Source organism: Myxocyprinus asiaticus, chromosome 27, assembly GCF_019703515.2.
Source record: "Myxocyprinus asiaticus isolate MX2 ecotype Aquarium Trade chromosome 27, UBuf_Myxa_2, whole genome shotgun sequence".
Classification (NCBI taxonomy): Eukaryota; Metazoa; Chordata; class Actinopteri; order Cypriniformes; family Catostomidae; genus Myxocyprinus; species Myxocyprinus asiaticus.
The window spans coordinates 38,202,428-38,217,204 of NC_059370.1; the positions used below are offsets into that span (position 1 = coordinate 38,202,428).

The window sequence follows — 14,777 nt, forward strand, 5'->3', positions numbered from 1 at the left end:
TTGCAGTTTCCTTGCAGAACAAATAATCTAGGTAGTATGTAAACCAGTACAGTGGAAAAGCCATTCTTGTTGTGTTTGCATTTAAATTTTTGTCAGTCAAGGTTTTCATTAATTTCAGTACAGTCACGATGCATTTAATGTATCAATGTAATATCTCTCTCCCAACATCCTCCTGTCTTTAAGTTTGAATTTGACCCATGCCTCAAGAAAGAGATAGGGAGAGACAGGGAGAAGATAATAAATAAATAAATAAATAAATAAAAGCTCAATTTGAGATGAGAAATCACTATGTAGTCCCAGACATTCTTTATGAATAATGCAATGTCCTTCTGGAGGTTTTTTGAAATATTGGCATGTCTGTTTGTCCAAGTAGTTATTTTTATTTAGTTATTTATATATATATATACTTTTATCAAAATTCCACAGCAGTGCCTAAAGTTTTCACTGTTGCTATATATTGCTGTCAGATATTTAGGTCGAAGTGGGACACTTTCTGACAATTTGTCATTGGTGTAACCAGGGGCGAACTGGCCGTCGGGAGCACCGGGCATTTTCCCGGTGGGCAGCTGGGTAATTTGTGCCGGCCCAATGCTGCACAAGTACCGGTCCATCCTACAGGTGATATAGGAGGCCGCCCTGGGTTCCAACATGCCCGCACGGACCCCATTGCAGAGTGAATATTCTAAAAACTCTGTGAGGTAAAGCCAATACAATGGCTTTTATTTTGGAAAAACTATAATGACTTGTATTTTGAAATGACTAACACACTGTACCACATTTCTGTGTATGCTTATTTACTCTGTACCTAGCTTGGACCTCATTATTTGACATACAAAAGAAATCAACAACCAAAGACAACATATTAATATAAGATGAGCTCTGAACAATCACAAAATGACAAATAACTGCGAGTTACAACAAATACAATAACAGCAGCGTATATAAAATCTGCAAACAGTAAAGCTATAAGCAGACATAGTCATTTGCATAATTTATTCATATCACAGAGAGCTGAAGTGTGACTTGCTGAATAATGCTCACGTCTGATAAAAATGTAGAAAATAAGTCAAGAAAAATATTGCTTTGTGGCTACTTGAGTCTTTGAGGCTTACTTTGTATAAAGGATAGCAGAAACAGTGCTTGTCAAAGCATGGGGCTTTTAACTTTTTCTCAAGAATAATCTGGGGAAGGAATTAAATCACTGAAGATATAAAGACGCAACAAATAAGAGGGAAAATATGAGCAATTAATCTACAAAATATCTGCAAAGTTCTTACTTTAAGATGTATGTTTATTTTGTTTTACATATATTTATATTTGATTATATTTATATATGTACATATTCTGTCCCACTTTTTTTTCTTCTTTTTTTTTTTAAATAAACATTTACATATATTTATGTGAGTAATTGACATGAAATTTTAAGCATTGTCATCAGTGTCCTGCTGTGTGACACTTTCCTCATCTAACTATTTAAAACAACATTTTATGAGCTCATATAACTATATATATATATATATATATATATATATATATATATATATATATATATATATTATTATTATTATTATTATTATTATTATTATACTTGTTGTTTCCACAACCTCATATTAAGACAATAGTTTATTTGCACTTCTAGAATATAAAGTGCTTATTTTAGTGTTTTCTCTAAAAAAAATCCTCTCATCACATTTACAGTGGTTTTATTGCTTTTAAAGTTGTGACAAATGTTGCTCTGTGGGGCCTATTGTCATGACTACCAGTCAATAGAAATGTCTTTTTTATTGTATTTTTTTGACACAAAAATTTGAAATTGAACTGAAAAATGAAATCAATGAGCCTGTGTGGTGTGTTGGCGGGCCGGGATTGGTGGGCTGTTCTGGGCCAGAAAGTTTAGGGCCAATTTTTAGTCCCTGTCTGCCCCTGGGTGTAATGTTTAAAAGATGATCCATATGTCTACATTAATGTCATCCCTTACTAGTGTATGATTAACTTAAGTCTGAAATGAATGGGGCCAATATTTGGAGGGTTTAAAAGCAGAAAAAATGAAGCTAAAAGCACTTACATTAAAACCTCTGCATTATTTGAGCTGTAATGTTGTTTAAATAGTAATTTTTTCCATTTGTTGTAGGGTTTTAGGGTTAATGTCGTTACGTCTTCATGGCAACAAAGTTGTAAAATTGGATAAAAATGTACACAGAAAAGGTTAGTCAGCAATTTTATCACACTAAAATCATGTTAATATGCACATTGTTTAGGTCTTTTGGCTATACTTTTGAAACAGTGAGTATTTTAACCTTTATATATTGGCCCCATTTACTTCTATTGAAAGTGCCTCAAGGAAACCCAGATTTTTTCTTTTTTTTTTTTTTCAAAGAAAAGGAGGGAAAAGTTGAAATACATTATTTGTGGTAATCAAACATTATGCCACAACTGTTGTCGATAGAGCTAAACTTGAACCCGGGATATTCCTTTAAGGTTGAGCCAATGACTGGCCCTATGTAAAAGAAACACAGGCCCTGCATGTAAAAACAGTTTGATATTTACTAAGGGGGTGGAGAAAAACATCAAAAAGTCAAAGTGATAACCAGTGAAAGGCTGACCTTTTGTTTATGTAACATTTATTGTGTAAGGGAAAAATTGGGAGAGTTTCAAAATGCCACACTGCCCCCTCAACAAAGATAGCAGAGATTACCTGAGTCTGACTGATTCACCCTATACTGCCTAGGCCCCAATAGTGTTTTGACAAAAAAATATCATTATTTTTTTAATTATCTATTTTTGTTTTGTTTAGTTTTGCTGATAAGTATGATGTATTAATGGAAAAGACGAATTAGAGTCAGCCCTTCTCTCAGGCCGAATATCACAAACAAAATGTGTCTGTCTTCTCCGGTCCTGTGGGATCCCTTTGGAAGCGTATTAAGCCACAGTGGCTCACAAATGAAATTGACAGCTGAGTAAATCTAACTCAGAGCTGTGGGAGAACCCATGCAGCAAAGCAGCACACAGGAGCATCACTTGTTAAACTTTTGCAGGCACTAGCCATGATAAACATGTTCCAAGCTCCCACTGAGCTGCATATTACAGGATCACTGTCTGTCTGCTGGCATATTCAAGTTTTTCTTCCTCTAGTTGTTGCCCCCATAGGCAGATCTGCCAATGTTTGTCAATCTGGGCTGAAGCTCTTGTTCTTTTTTAGTAATATGGGAAACAAATTTGTCCAAAGAAAATTTACAACTGTGTGTGTGTTTGTGTGTGTGTGTGTGTGTGTGTATATATATATATATATATATATGTGTGTGTGTGTGTGTGTGTGTATGTCTATGTATATTTTGGCTCTTGCCAAAATTTTCCCAATGGCTACTATTAAATTGTTGACATGTCAAATCACATATTTTTGACATGTTTTTAATCAGACATATTCTAATATATCACACAAAGCAGATTATTATGATTATTATTATTTATTATTATTTTTTTATTTATTATTATTATTCATTTGCCATTCACATACGTTCAAATTACGTTTAAATAATAACATTTATTAGGGTTGCACAATTAATCAAAAAAATTATCACAATACAGATTACAATTACAGCTGATGCAATTAATTAATCTTGAAAGGTGTCAATTACATAATTGCCTTAGTCAACATTTTCTAGTTACAATGTGGATTTTTTGCAGCATTGATTATTGCAACCAATCAGAGACATATCTGCTGTGCACACAAATGCAATGATGAATCATAGCGTTCAGATTAGTCCAAAACCTACACAATTTTGCAGAATGGATTTAAACATGGCAAAATGTGTTAAACTGAGTAAAAAAAAGTCAAAAAAAGTGAGGCCACATCCACACTAATCAGTTTTCATTTTCAGTTTCCCAACTTTATCATTTTCCAAAGAAAGCGGTAATGGAGAGCGTTTTCGAAATTATGTTTTGGAGGAAAACACCGTTCTAGTGAGGATTAAAGGCGTAAACATAGTAAAATCAGTGCTTTTTCAAACAAAAACGTATTAGTGTGGAGTTTAGCACAGTCTGATGCATGTTTCATGTCTCATGTACACAGATCTCATCTTGTTTTGGATGTGTAGCCTAAATAAAGAATACCCTAAACAAAATATTTGTTTTAATGTAAATTGTATTAATGGAAATTAATCATTACGATTACAATAACAAGGGAAATAATCGGCAATTATTTGTTTTCATTTTTGTTATATAATCAAGCAGCTCTAACGTTTACCAAATTTTGTACCTTCCAAATTGATCCCTGATGCCACATAGAGGGGGTCACTTATGTGCATTACCCACTACCCCGCTAATGCATTCCACATTCAGTGATTTTAACAGTAAAAAAGTGTGTCAGCAGAACGGTATGGGTGTTTGAAGTAAAAGGCTAGAAATGAACCTGCATCTCCCATTTCCGCAACCACAGCTAAACTTTTCTGAAGCATGTGTGTTTACTGCTAAAACACAAGACAAAAAAAAAAAAAAAAAAAAACATTAAAAATAATAATAATAATAATAAAAAAAATCAGTTTACAAAACAAACAAACAAACCAAAAACAAAATATTTTCTAAATTCATATTTGATAGGCGGACAAAGTGCATTTGAGAGATAAATGAATGCCTACCAGTGCAGAATAGTGGGGTAGACCACCTGACTTGTTTTCAGTTATTCACTGAGCATTACATTGTTAAAGGTCTGTTGCAGAACAATATGCACGATTGCCATGTTTTGTTTTTTGGCTCCATGCCCAGTAGGCTACTTTGCGACTGCTATTGCTATCTTTTGTGGTTAACAGAAGCTTTGTGATATTTGAGGAGGCACAAGGCTCAATTGGAACAGATGAGACACAGCGGATCTGTTGTTGCCAACTGAGGAGTGGACATTAGTATCCCCGCTGCCTCCTTGTCATCTCTGAGTGTATACAAAGATGTTAGCTTCCATCAACATCAAACTGTGCCTCTCTCTTATTCTATCCAAATCTATTATTTTTCCTATCTAAATAACCTTGTCACTCAAAATACACTCCTAATGAATGTGAACACCTTCTGTGCCTATAGGCTTAGTAACCTTTCAGACTACAAGAAAGATAAACAGCTTTAATCATGGCATGTGTACATATGTAGATAGTTCAAAGCCATTTTTGCCACCAGACTCCAAAGTTCTCTGCGGTAATTCCCGCAGATATTCCCCAAGCCACTCTCATCTGCTGCAGGCGGCGTTCCATAGTGTCATCTCTTCTATCTCATTACCCTATTTCAACAGACTGCCTGTCAATCATCATGTTTGCCAGTTGGATGGATGTACTTTATTAGATTGCTCTATGATTGACGGGACCAATGAGCAAGGGTTAAGAGAAAGCTGTAAAACATGTGGAATGAAAGCAACATTCTCTGTGTGGTCTAATGGGAAATGAGGAAAACAGAAGGACGGTTGTTGAAGAACTGTCCCTTGTTTTTGCTTGTAAACAACCAGATGAATGAAGACACACTACCAGTATACATTGCATGAATTAAATCTCATTACTCATTCACAATTTTTAAAAAGTTGAAACAGTGGCATAACTCTGTGTCAAACATTGCAATATTTTTTTTTTTTCTTGTGCCCATATCAACAGTGTCAAATACACTAACGGAATAAAATTGTATTTCCCACCCTTGTTATGCAGTAAGTTTAAGAAAAAAAAAAAAAAAAAACTTGCACACTGTTTTAAGCACCTTTCTACAATTTTTAATTACATACGGCATTTTTAACCAGCTCAAATGTCAAAAACGGTGTACAAATCAAACAACACTTAGCCTACATATTTTATTGTTGCCACAGCTATTGGTATTTTCTTCATCTTGTTGTTGCTAGTTAAAAATAGGCAGCTGTTTAACATATCAAAGACAGGAACTTGAGAGAGGCAGACACAAAAATGAGAACAACCCCTGTATTCATTGAGCAAACGCTGTCATTCACACTAAACTCTCAGACTCAAAGTGTTTACCCCATACCTTGGTATACAAAAATAAATAAATAAATAAATAAAAATAATTACAAAATTTGAACAACTGCTATATCTGCCCGGCTTATAACTGAGCAAAGCCTCTGAGACGTTTTTGCTGCTTTAGTTCTTGTTGAGGGGGACATTTTACTGTAATTTCTGCCTCTCAAAGCAACATGCTTCAACAATTTTTTTAAACTAGCAGGAGGTAATGCCACCACTGTGATGGTTAAAGCCTTAATACATATCAAATTTTTCTCACCTTGACCTGACAGTTTTAGTTGTTTTCTCCTGGGTGTTATGTCTACAGTATATGCAAAAATTGGAGCATCAAATAAACATTCAAAAGATGAAAATTAAAGCTAAGGTTTGTAAAAAGACATATAGAAGTTCACACTAGTTCACACTTTTTACTTCAGTGAATATTCCTCAAGGTAGGTTTATTTATTTAACATAAATTTATGTATAGGCACATACCTTAGGTCTTGGCTACAAAAATTTGCTGCATTATTGCCTAGAAAATAATATATTGTTAATTTAAATGCATTGACCTCTTGTGACAACATGCCCCAATAGTGAATATTTAATTGCTTTTCAGCTAAATTTAAACAGTAACCCTACTGTTGTCTTAGGATAATTTTTGACCTGGCACAGTTAAAGAACACATTATAAATACCGGAACCAAATGTTGTGAATTTTGTCAAGAAAGAAAAATAAAGAAATAAAGAAATTAATACAAATTAATACAAATAAATAAATAAATGTAATTGTTTCAGATAAACAATGATTTAAAACAAATTGTTCCTTCCCTTGTCTTAACGGGTCAATTTTGAACAATATGGGAAGAACCAGTTGTGACCTTCCAACTTTCTGGATGTTATGCAGCTATTCTATTTTTCTTCAAATGTGTTCTGCTGGAGAAAGAAAGTCATACACCTGAGATGGCATGAGGGTGAGTAAATCATGAGAGAATTATGTGAACTATGCCTTTATTATTATTTGTTTATTATTATTATTATTATTATTATTATTTTACATATTTGAAACAAATTGATCCCCTAGCCCTATTCTGTTCTCTAGCTTCCCCACTTGCTTCACTGGCTACTGCATTCCCACAAATTGCAGACTTTCTTCTCAAACAGGGTTTGTGCACACATTCAAATGTCCACACACCAAAACACACAATTTTTTTTTTTTTTTTTTTTTTTTTTTACAGTAAATAAGTTTACTAACAGGATTTTATATGAAAGAGTGCAATGGGGCAAAAGGCCCCCCAATGGTAAAAGACCATTGGATGTTATTTTCTCTGAAAACATTAGATGACAGGAATAACTATTAAAGCACCTTCCTAAACCCCTACAACACTGCAACAAATTGTTTGCCATTAGTGGGAAGGAATGGATTTTTTGCAATGGACATGCAAAGTGAGCCCATTTTGACTGCTGGATTGGAAACGAGAATAGAGATTAATTTGTGAAACGGGCACACAATTCAAAAATATCAAATCAGTGTTTTGGCAAACAGATTTTTTTTCTCTCTCTTAAGTTCATGAAAATAATAATAATAATAACAAAATATATTAAAATTTAAAAAAAAAAAAAAAAAAAAAAAAAAAACAGAAAGCACAACTTAAAATAATAATAATAATAATAATAAATTATTACCTGCTCCAACATCACAAAAATGAATGAAAAAAATACTCTTGTCCTGAGAAAACAGTTCAACCATTCAGCATTTAAAATAATTATATGGTTGACCCATGTCTGAATGTATGTCAGTGTAGTTTACTTATGGTCACATATATAAATATAAAATATTTATATAAATAATAATAATAATAATAATAATAATAATAATAATATATATATGTATATATATATATATATATATATATATATATATATATATATATATATATATATTTTGGCTCAAAACCTTATTGTTACAGATATACTGATATAATCTTTGCGACAAATTCCCCATGTGGCAATAGCCCCAACAGATAACTTCTATATCAGAATTATCTTGTAGCCGACTCCACTGATTATTAAACATTACACAAATCTAAACATATAAACATCTTGACATACAATCCCTTTAATGAAATCCCACTTATTTCAGCCAGATGAGGGCGCCGCGTTTGATCTTATTTTTTTCTTGATGAGTTTCAACATTAACCCACTGCAGTGTGAAACATAAAACCCTGAAAGATGTCAGAGCTAAATATGCTCAGTCTACAGTATGTCTACAACTCACTATTTTCCTTCTACATCTCCATGATTTAAAAGTCTAATTTTAACCGATTCCAATTCCTTGGCATGCCATAAAATCAATTAAACAAATGCATTTGTACAAATTATGCTTCAAGTTATTGGAAAGATATAAGAAGTCGATAAAACGACTTCTTCGCGAGCTGTCAGACTATAAAGACTTACAGCTGCGCGTGCAACAGCTCAAACTAATGTGGAAAGGGTGACTTTGCTGCAGTTTCCGATTGCGGAGCAGTGCAGAATTACAGTCACAGAATTGTAAAATAAAGAATAAAGCGCTAAATCATGTCGCTCTGCTCAGGAAATGAAATGTTTCGAGCGCGCGACAAAACTGGCCTTGATCCCACTAAAGATTACGCGTAATCTGTTTTTTTTTTTTTTTTTTAGAGATTCCCTCTACGAAAGACACCAGACCAGAGCGCTTTATAATAGTCTGAAGTGAGTGTTTGAAAGTTCTCTCTCTCTCTCTCTCTCTCTCTCTCTCTCTCTCTCTCTCTCTCTCTCTCTCTCTCTCCCTCTCTCTCTCTCTCTCTCTCTCTCTCTCTGCATTTTCTCTCCTCCCGCTTCACTGTGTGGGAAGCTCAATGCAGCAGCAAAACCAACATATTTAGAAGAAGACGAGGTGGAATAGTTGATTTACAAGACTCATCCAGGTATCATTTTTCGGACTGCACCAACAACACTTATTTTCCGTCAGAGTTTCAAATGATGTGGAGGGTGGCATCGCTTTTGGGGCGCATTTTACGCTGAAATATTCATTTCCTCGTCAGTTCGGTCGCCAGAACCCCTTTTCTGACATCAGAGCACGTAGTTCTTTTTCCCCCCTGACATCTAGCAACTTGCATAATCTCAAAAAAAAAAAAAAAAAAAAAAAAAAGGTAGGAATCAACTGGAGTCGATTTCTGGTTTTCCGTATATTGGGGGTGAGCAGCGACGCGCAATGGATTGTTGCGACTAATTTATAACAATAGGTATCATTTCTTTCCGCCGAACTGTTGAGCGAACCTTACAGCTCCAGCGTTTTAAACTGATGATAAAGCGGAATCATTTACATTCTTGCAACCCCGCTTCCTTTAACGGTAGAATGCAGGACTTGTTTTGCATCCAAATCCACACTTGCTATTTCATCATTTTTACTTCTGTTTTGCCGGAAGAATTCATTCTTTAGCGCATCGACGATTTTGAGATGCATCAAAAGAGCTCAGTAACCTTTGGATTTTATGATACAATATATGTTTTGTACAAGTGGAGCCTGACACGGAGAGAAGCTGAGACTGAAATTTGAACCTGACTGAATGGGTATAGTCCCTCTCTTGGCGCTCCCAATGTCCGGTGTCATCTGAAAAGAAGGAGATATTAACATTGCCGGTGAGTCTTGGATTCTATTTACATTCAGTCAGTTGTAGGCAAAGCTTGAGAATCAATAGGGAAACGGAAACAATATTCGCCTTTATGATCCTTTTGTATTATAATTCCAAAAAATGGTTTTGTGAGGGTGCTACTACTGTATTTTATTGTATATACGAGGGAAAGATACTTTTTTTTTTTTACCTCCTCGATTTAGTAAAACACAAGAAATATGCTGATGCATACGTTCGATGCGGTGTTAGTCACACTACATCAGTGTATTAAAAAATGTAATTATAATTGATGATTGTAAACCAGATGGATTTTATTTAATTTAGATATTTATTTATTTTCAGTATGGGATGAAATATTATAGCTGGATTCTAGGATAGAGGACACAAGACAAATGACCATTTTTTTCCAAGTTCTCTGTGTGCTCAGAGGGTTATCAAACATCCTTGCAGTAAGATCCTGGCATATTGCTGTCAGACTGACTCCATGGGAAACTAGCATGTGTTTTGATTGTTTGTTTGTTTTCCCCCCTCTAAGGTTACTAAATGGTTTACTGGGGGATTTTAAAAAGGCAAAATGCTGCTGCTTGTTCTGTTGGCCTTGTCCATATTGAGTTCATTTTCTGACTCGGATTCGGACCTCAGAGCTGAGACCTGCAGCGCTTGCTCCTGCATGTCCATCGAAAACGTCCTCTATGTGAACTGTGAGAAAATAACTGTGTACCGACCTACGCAGCTGCAGCCGCCAGTATCCAGCCTCTACCATTTGAATTTCCAGAACAACCTTTTGTACATCCTTTACCCCAACTCCTTTCTGAATTTTACACACGCTGTCTCACTCCAGCTGGGGAACAACAAACTCCAAAACATTGAGGGAGGGGCCTTCATGGGGCTTACTGCATTAAAACAGTTGCACTTAAATAACAATGAGTTAAAAGAGCTCAGTTTTGACACTTTTCGGGGGATCGAGAACTTGGAATATCTCCAGGCTGACTACAATTTAATCAAGTTTATTGAGAAAGGAGCCTTCAACAAATTACATAAACTCAAGGTTCTAATTTTAAATGACAATCTTATTCAAAGCCTACCTGAGAACATTTTTCGATTTGCCTCCCTTACTCACTTGGATATACGTGGGAACAGGATACAGAAGCTTCCTTATATTGGAGTTTTGGAGCACATTGGGAGGATTGTAGAATTGCAGTTGGATGACAACCCGTGGAATTGCACTTGTGATTTGCTACCTTTGAAAGCTTGGTTGGAGAACATGCCCTATAACATTTTCATTGGGGAGGCTATATGTGAGACCCCAAGTGATTTGTATGGCCGACTCTTGAAGGAGACCAATAAACAGGAACTGTGCCCCATGGGGACAGGCAGTGACTTTGACGTACGGATGCCCCCCTCCCAGCCCGAGGGTGGGCTAACCATGTCTAATGTGGCACCTTCAACCATAGCACCTTTAGTTACCAAAGCACCCAAAACAACTAATCCCTCCAAAATTTATGGAAATGGGATTGTTGCTGGTATTCCAGCTGGTAAAAATGGCCAAATTGTGTCCTACCAAACCCGGATCCCTCCCCTCTCCTGTCCCCAGCCCTGTACATGCAAAGCTCACCCTTCAGACTTTGGCATTAGTGTCAGCTGTCAAGAAAGGAATATCCAGAGTCTGACAGATCTCATACCTAAACCACCAAATGCCAAGAAATTGCACCTTAGTGGTAATTACATCAGAGATATCCATCCCACTGACTTTCAAGGTTTTGAGGGTTTAGATTTATTACATTTGGGCAGTAATCAAATCTACACAGTCCAAAAAGGTGTGTTTGCAAACCTGACCAACCTCCGAAGGTTATACCTTAATGGAAATCAGCTGGAGCAGCTGCACCCTGAAATGTTTATTGGTCTTAGTAACCTCCAATATCTCTATTTGGAGTACAATGCCATAAAGGAGGTGTTAGCCGGGACATTTGATACTATGCCAAATTTGCAGCTCTTATACCTGAATAACAATGTGCTCAGAAGCCTTCCTGCATACATCTTTGCAGGCATTTCTCTTGCCAGATTGAATCTAAAGAACAACCACTTCATGACTCTGCCTGTGAGTGGCGTCCTAGACCAGCTCAAATCTCTCACTCAAATAGACCTGGATGGCAACCCTTGGGAATGCTCCTGCGATTTAGTGGCTTTGAAACTGTGGCTTGAAAAACTGAATGAAGGGGTCGCTGCCAAGGGGGTCAAGTGTGCGTCTCCAGTGCAGTTCTACAATATTGAGCTGGGAGAGTTGAAAAATGAGATCATGTGCCCTAAGCTCATAGCTAGGCCTCGTTTTATCCTGACTAGTGCTACCCCTATTCTCACATCACTCTACCCTGCTGGAGTTGGCAAGGCGCCTCCCAGTGGCCCTGTACCACTGTCTATTATGATCTTGAGCATACTGGTGGTTCTGATCCTCACTGTCTTTGTGGCCTTCTGCCTGCTTGTCTTTGTGTTGAGACGCAAAAAAAAGCCGGCAGGAAGACAGGAAGGACTTGGCAACCAGGAGTGTGGCTCGATGCCTCTTCAGATTAGAAGGCACAATCACAAATCAAACAAGGATGACCTGGGCGGAGAGACCTTCATTCCACAGACCATCGAGCACATGAGCAAAGCTCACACCTGTGGAATTAGAGACTCAGAGCCCGGCTTCAAATTTATAGATTCTGAGAGACAGAAAATGATGTTATGTAACAGTGCCGACAAAGACAAGGACTCTCTACCCCTGGACCCTAGGAAAAGATTAAGCACCATCGACGAGCTAGACGAGTTCTTACCGGGAAGAGACAACATGTTCCTCCGCAACTACTTGGAGAGCAAAAAGGATTTCAACAGTATAGGGGTGAGTGGCTTTGAGATCCGTTACCCCGAGAAACCACATGACAAAAAAATGAAAAAATCATTGATAGGGGGCAACCACAGTAAGATAGTGATTGAGCAGCGTAAAAGTGATTATTATGAACTAAAGGCAAAAATGGGGACCCCAGACTACCTTCAAGTACTAGAAGAACAGACAGCTCTCAGTAAATTCTAGACACCATCTTCATTCGCCCCTTAATGACAAAAGTGCCTTATGACAAATGGAATACTGGACACATTTCATTACACAAAACAAAGCTCCTTCAGAATCGGTGGCTGTTAAATTACATTAAGCATTAAGAATCACATGAGTCATTTTAAGATAATATATAATTACAAACAGCTGTAGTTTGCTGCTATTGATATGGGTTCCATCAAATTCTACTGAACTTTGTTTTTACCAAATGATTGGGTCATGAAACAGTATTGAGTGTATTTCATATTGACCCCCCCCTCCTCTTCATTGTTTTTGGTTGGAAGTATTTTTAGGGATCATGGGATGCCAAAATCAAATGGAGAGGAAGAATTGGAAGTTGGCTCATGCTTGAAAGTGGTGGAATACCCCAGACTCCCCTCTCTTGGATTATATTTTGCCACTTTTGGGGGCCTTGAAACTCATGGATTTGATTATAACTGAAGGTACTGGCAGCCAACATCCATACATTTCGGATTATTCCAATTACCTGTAAAGAGTCATTTGATATTGTTCTACTGAGATGTAATTCTTCTTGAAGTGTTTGGGTATGGCACATGACAGGACATTGATGAACTCAAGAGAAACTAAACAGCTGCTTGCCATGTAAGCGTATCTGGATTTATTTTATAAGTCAACATTGTTTGTATTTGTGAGGCAGTTGTGTAAATTACAACAGTCAACAATTATATTCAACAAACTCATCAAGAAAAAAAAAAGAGGAAAATATGAAAAAAAAAAAAAAAAAACATTGATGACCACTGTCACCTGTCAATTCGTAGTTTAACTTCATATTTAATTTATTTTTCTATGCAGGATTATTTAAAGACTATTGGTACTATTTAACAATTTCAAGGGACATTTTGAATGCTATAAGAGTCTAAAATTATGTTCTGACCTGAGTTAAATTCTGAATTCTACTGATGGCCTGACTAGCAGAGGCATAGAAATAATGGCGATGTAATTTTCACCATCATGCTGCACGAGGTGAGGCCTCATAGTGTATCAAGTCTAACAGTTTGCTTATTCTTATATCCCAGAGCAACTTGTAAAAGGTTTCTTATTAGCAATATGCAACCAAATAAGTGTGCATTAACGTGATGTGATTCTGGATAGTACAAATGTACCAAGGAAATTAAGAACTAATTGGCGCTAATACACTTGGTAATTTATTGGATTTGCTGAGAGTATTGTGTTATCAGCACAACTGTGAGACCTTGTAACTCGACTTATGAAAAAGCTACAGATTTGGTCAGAATCATATCACATTACATGTGCAACATTATTATGCTCAATAATATTAGCTTGAAATCTTTATTTTGTTTATCAGTTCAAGTTAATATTACAGAGAGCTTTTTTTTTTTTTTTTTTTTTTTTTGAAGAAAAAGCTTAATTTTGTTCAGTCTTTATTTAAAATATTAAGTTAATGATTGTTTATAATAGAATGCACCATGAGAGATAAAATAAATACAGTTTTATATCAATCATTATGAGAAATCTGTATATGGTTAATTTCATTGTGGAATCCTGTTGAGGTCAAGGTATTAAAATTCGATCTAATTTGCTCTGTCTTTCCTTTCTATCTGCTTTTTTTTCTGTTTACAAAAGTGTTATCATGTTTTGTTGATCGCTAAAGTTGCTTTTCAAATAAAAGGCCCTGAATGCTCTTACAGAATTTTTTTGAAAATGAATTGTCCTAGAGATTTGTTGAATCTTTTACAGTTTTTTTTTTTTTTTTTCTATAATAGTTAAGCATTCTCATTCTCCCTCTCTCTACTTTATAGTTCTGGTTTCCAAAGGCCTAACTTTCTCAGGTTTAAAAAGGGATTAATTTAAGATGCCAAAGGGTCTCTTGACTTGAGTTGGAAACAGAAGAGAGCCATAAATGTTAAGTGAATAGCTTCTGTTGTGTCACTGTCGATATGATTGTGTGTGTTGGAGATAAAAGGAGCAAAAAAAAAAAAAAAAACACTTTTTGTTTTCATTATATGATTAATAGGATCATGCTACAGAGAAGCCCTTGACAATCCTTCCCATACATGCTTCACTAAAAACATTGAGGGTTGGC

The 14,777-nt window shown here is 36.0% G+C and overlaps 1 protein-coding gene across 2 annotated transcripts; it reads left to right on the forward strand.

The window, feature by feature from the left end:
• The first annotated feature begins 8,848 nt into the window (after positions 1 to 8,848).
• Positions 8,849 to 14,085, forward strand: LOC127417724 (SLIT and NTRK-like protein 4). 2 transcript variants are annotated; one of them, XM_051657907.1, is made up of 3 exons: positions 8,849 to 9,631; positions 10,160 to 12,499; positions 12,997 to 14,085. In XM_051657907.1, the coding sequence occupies exons 2-3, from the start codon at positions 10,199 to 10,201 to the stop codon at positions 13,003 to 13,005; spliced, it is 2,310 nt and encodes a 769-aa protein (XP_051513867.1). In that variant the 5' UTR covers positions 8,849 to 9,631; positions 10,160 to 10,198; the 3' UTR covers positions 13,006 to 14,085. The 2 variants fall into 2 exon arrangements, with proteins under 2 accessions (XP_051513867.1, XP_051513866.1); XM_051657906.1 differs by having other exon boundaries at positions 10,160 to 14,085.
• The last annotated feature ends 692 nt before the right edge of the window (positions 14,086 to 14,777 follow it).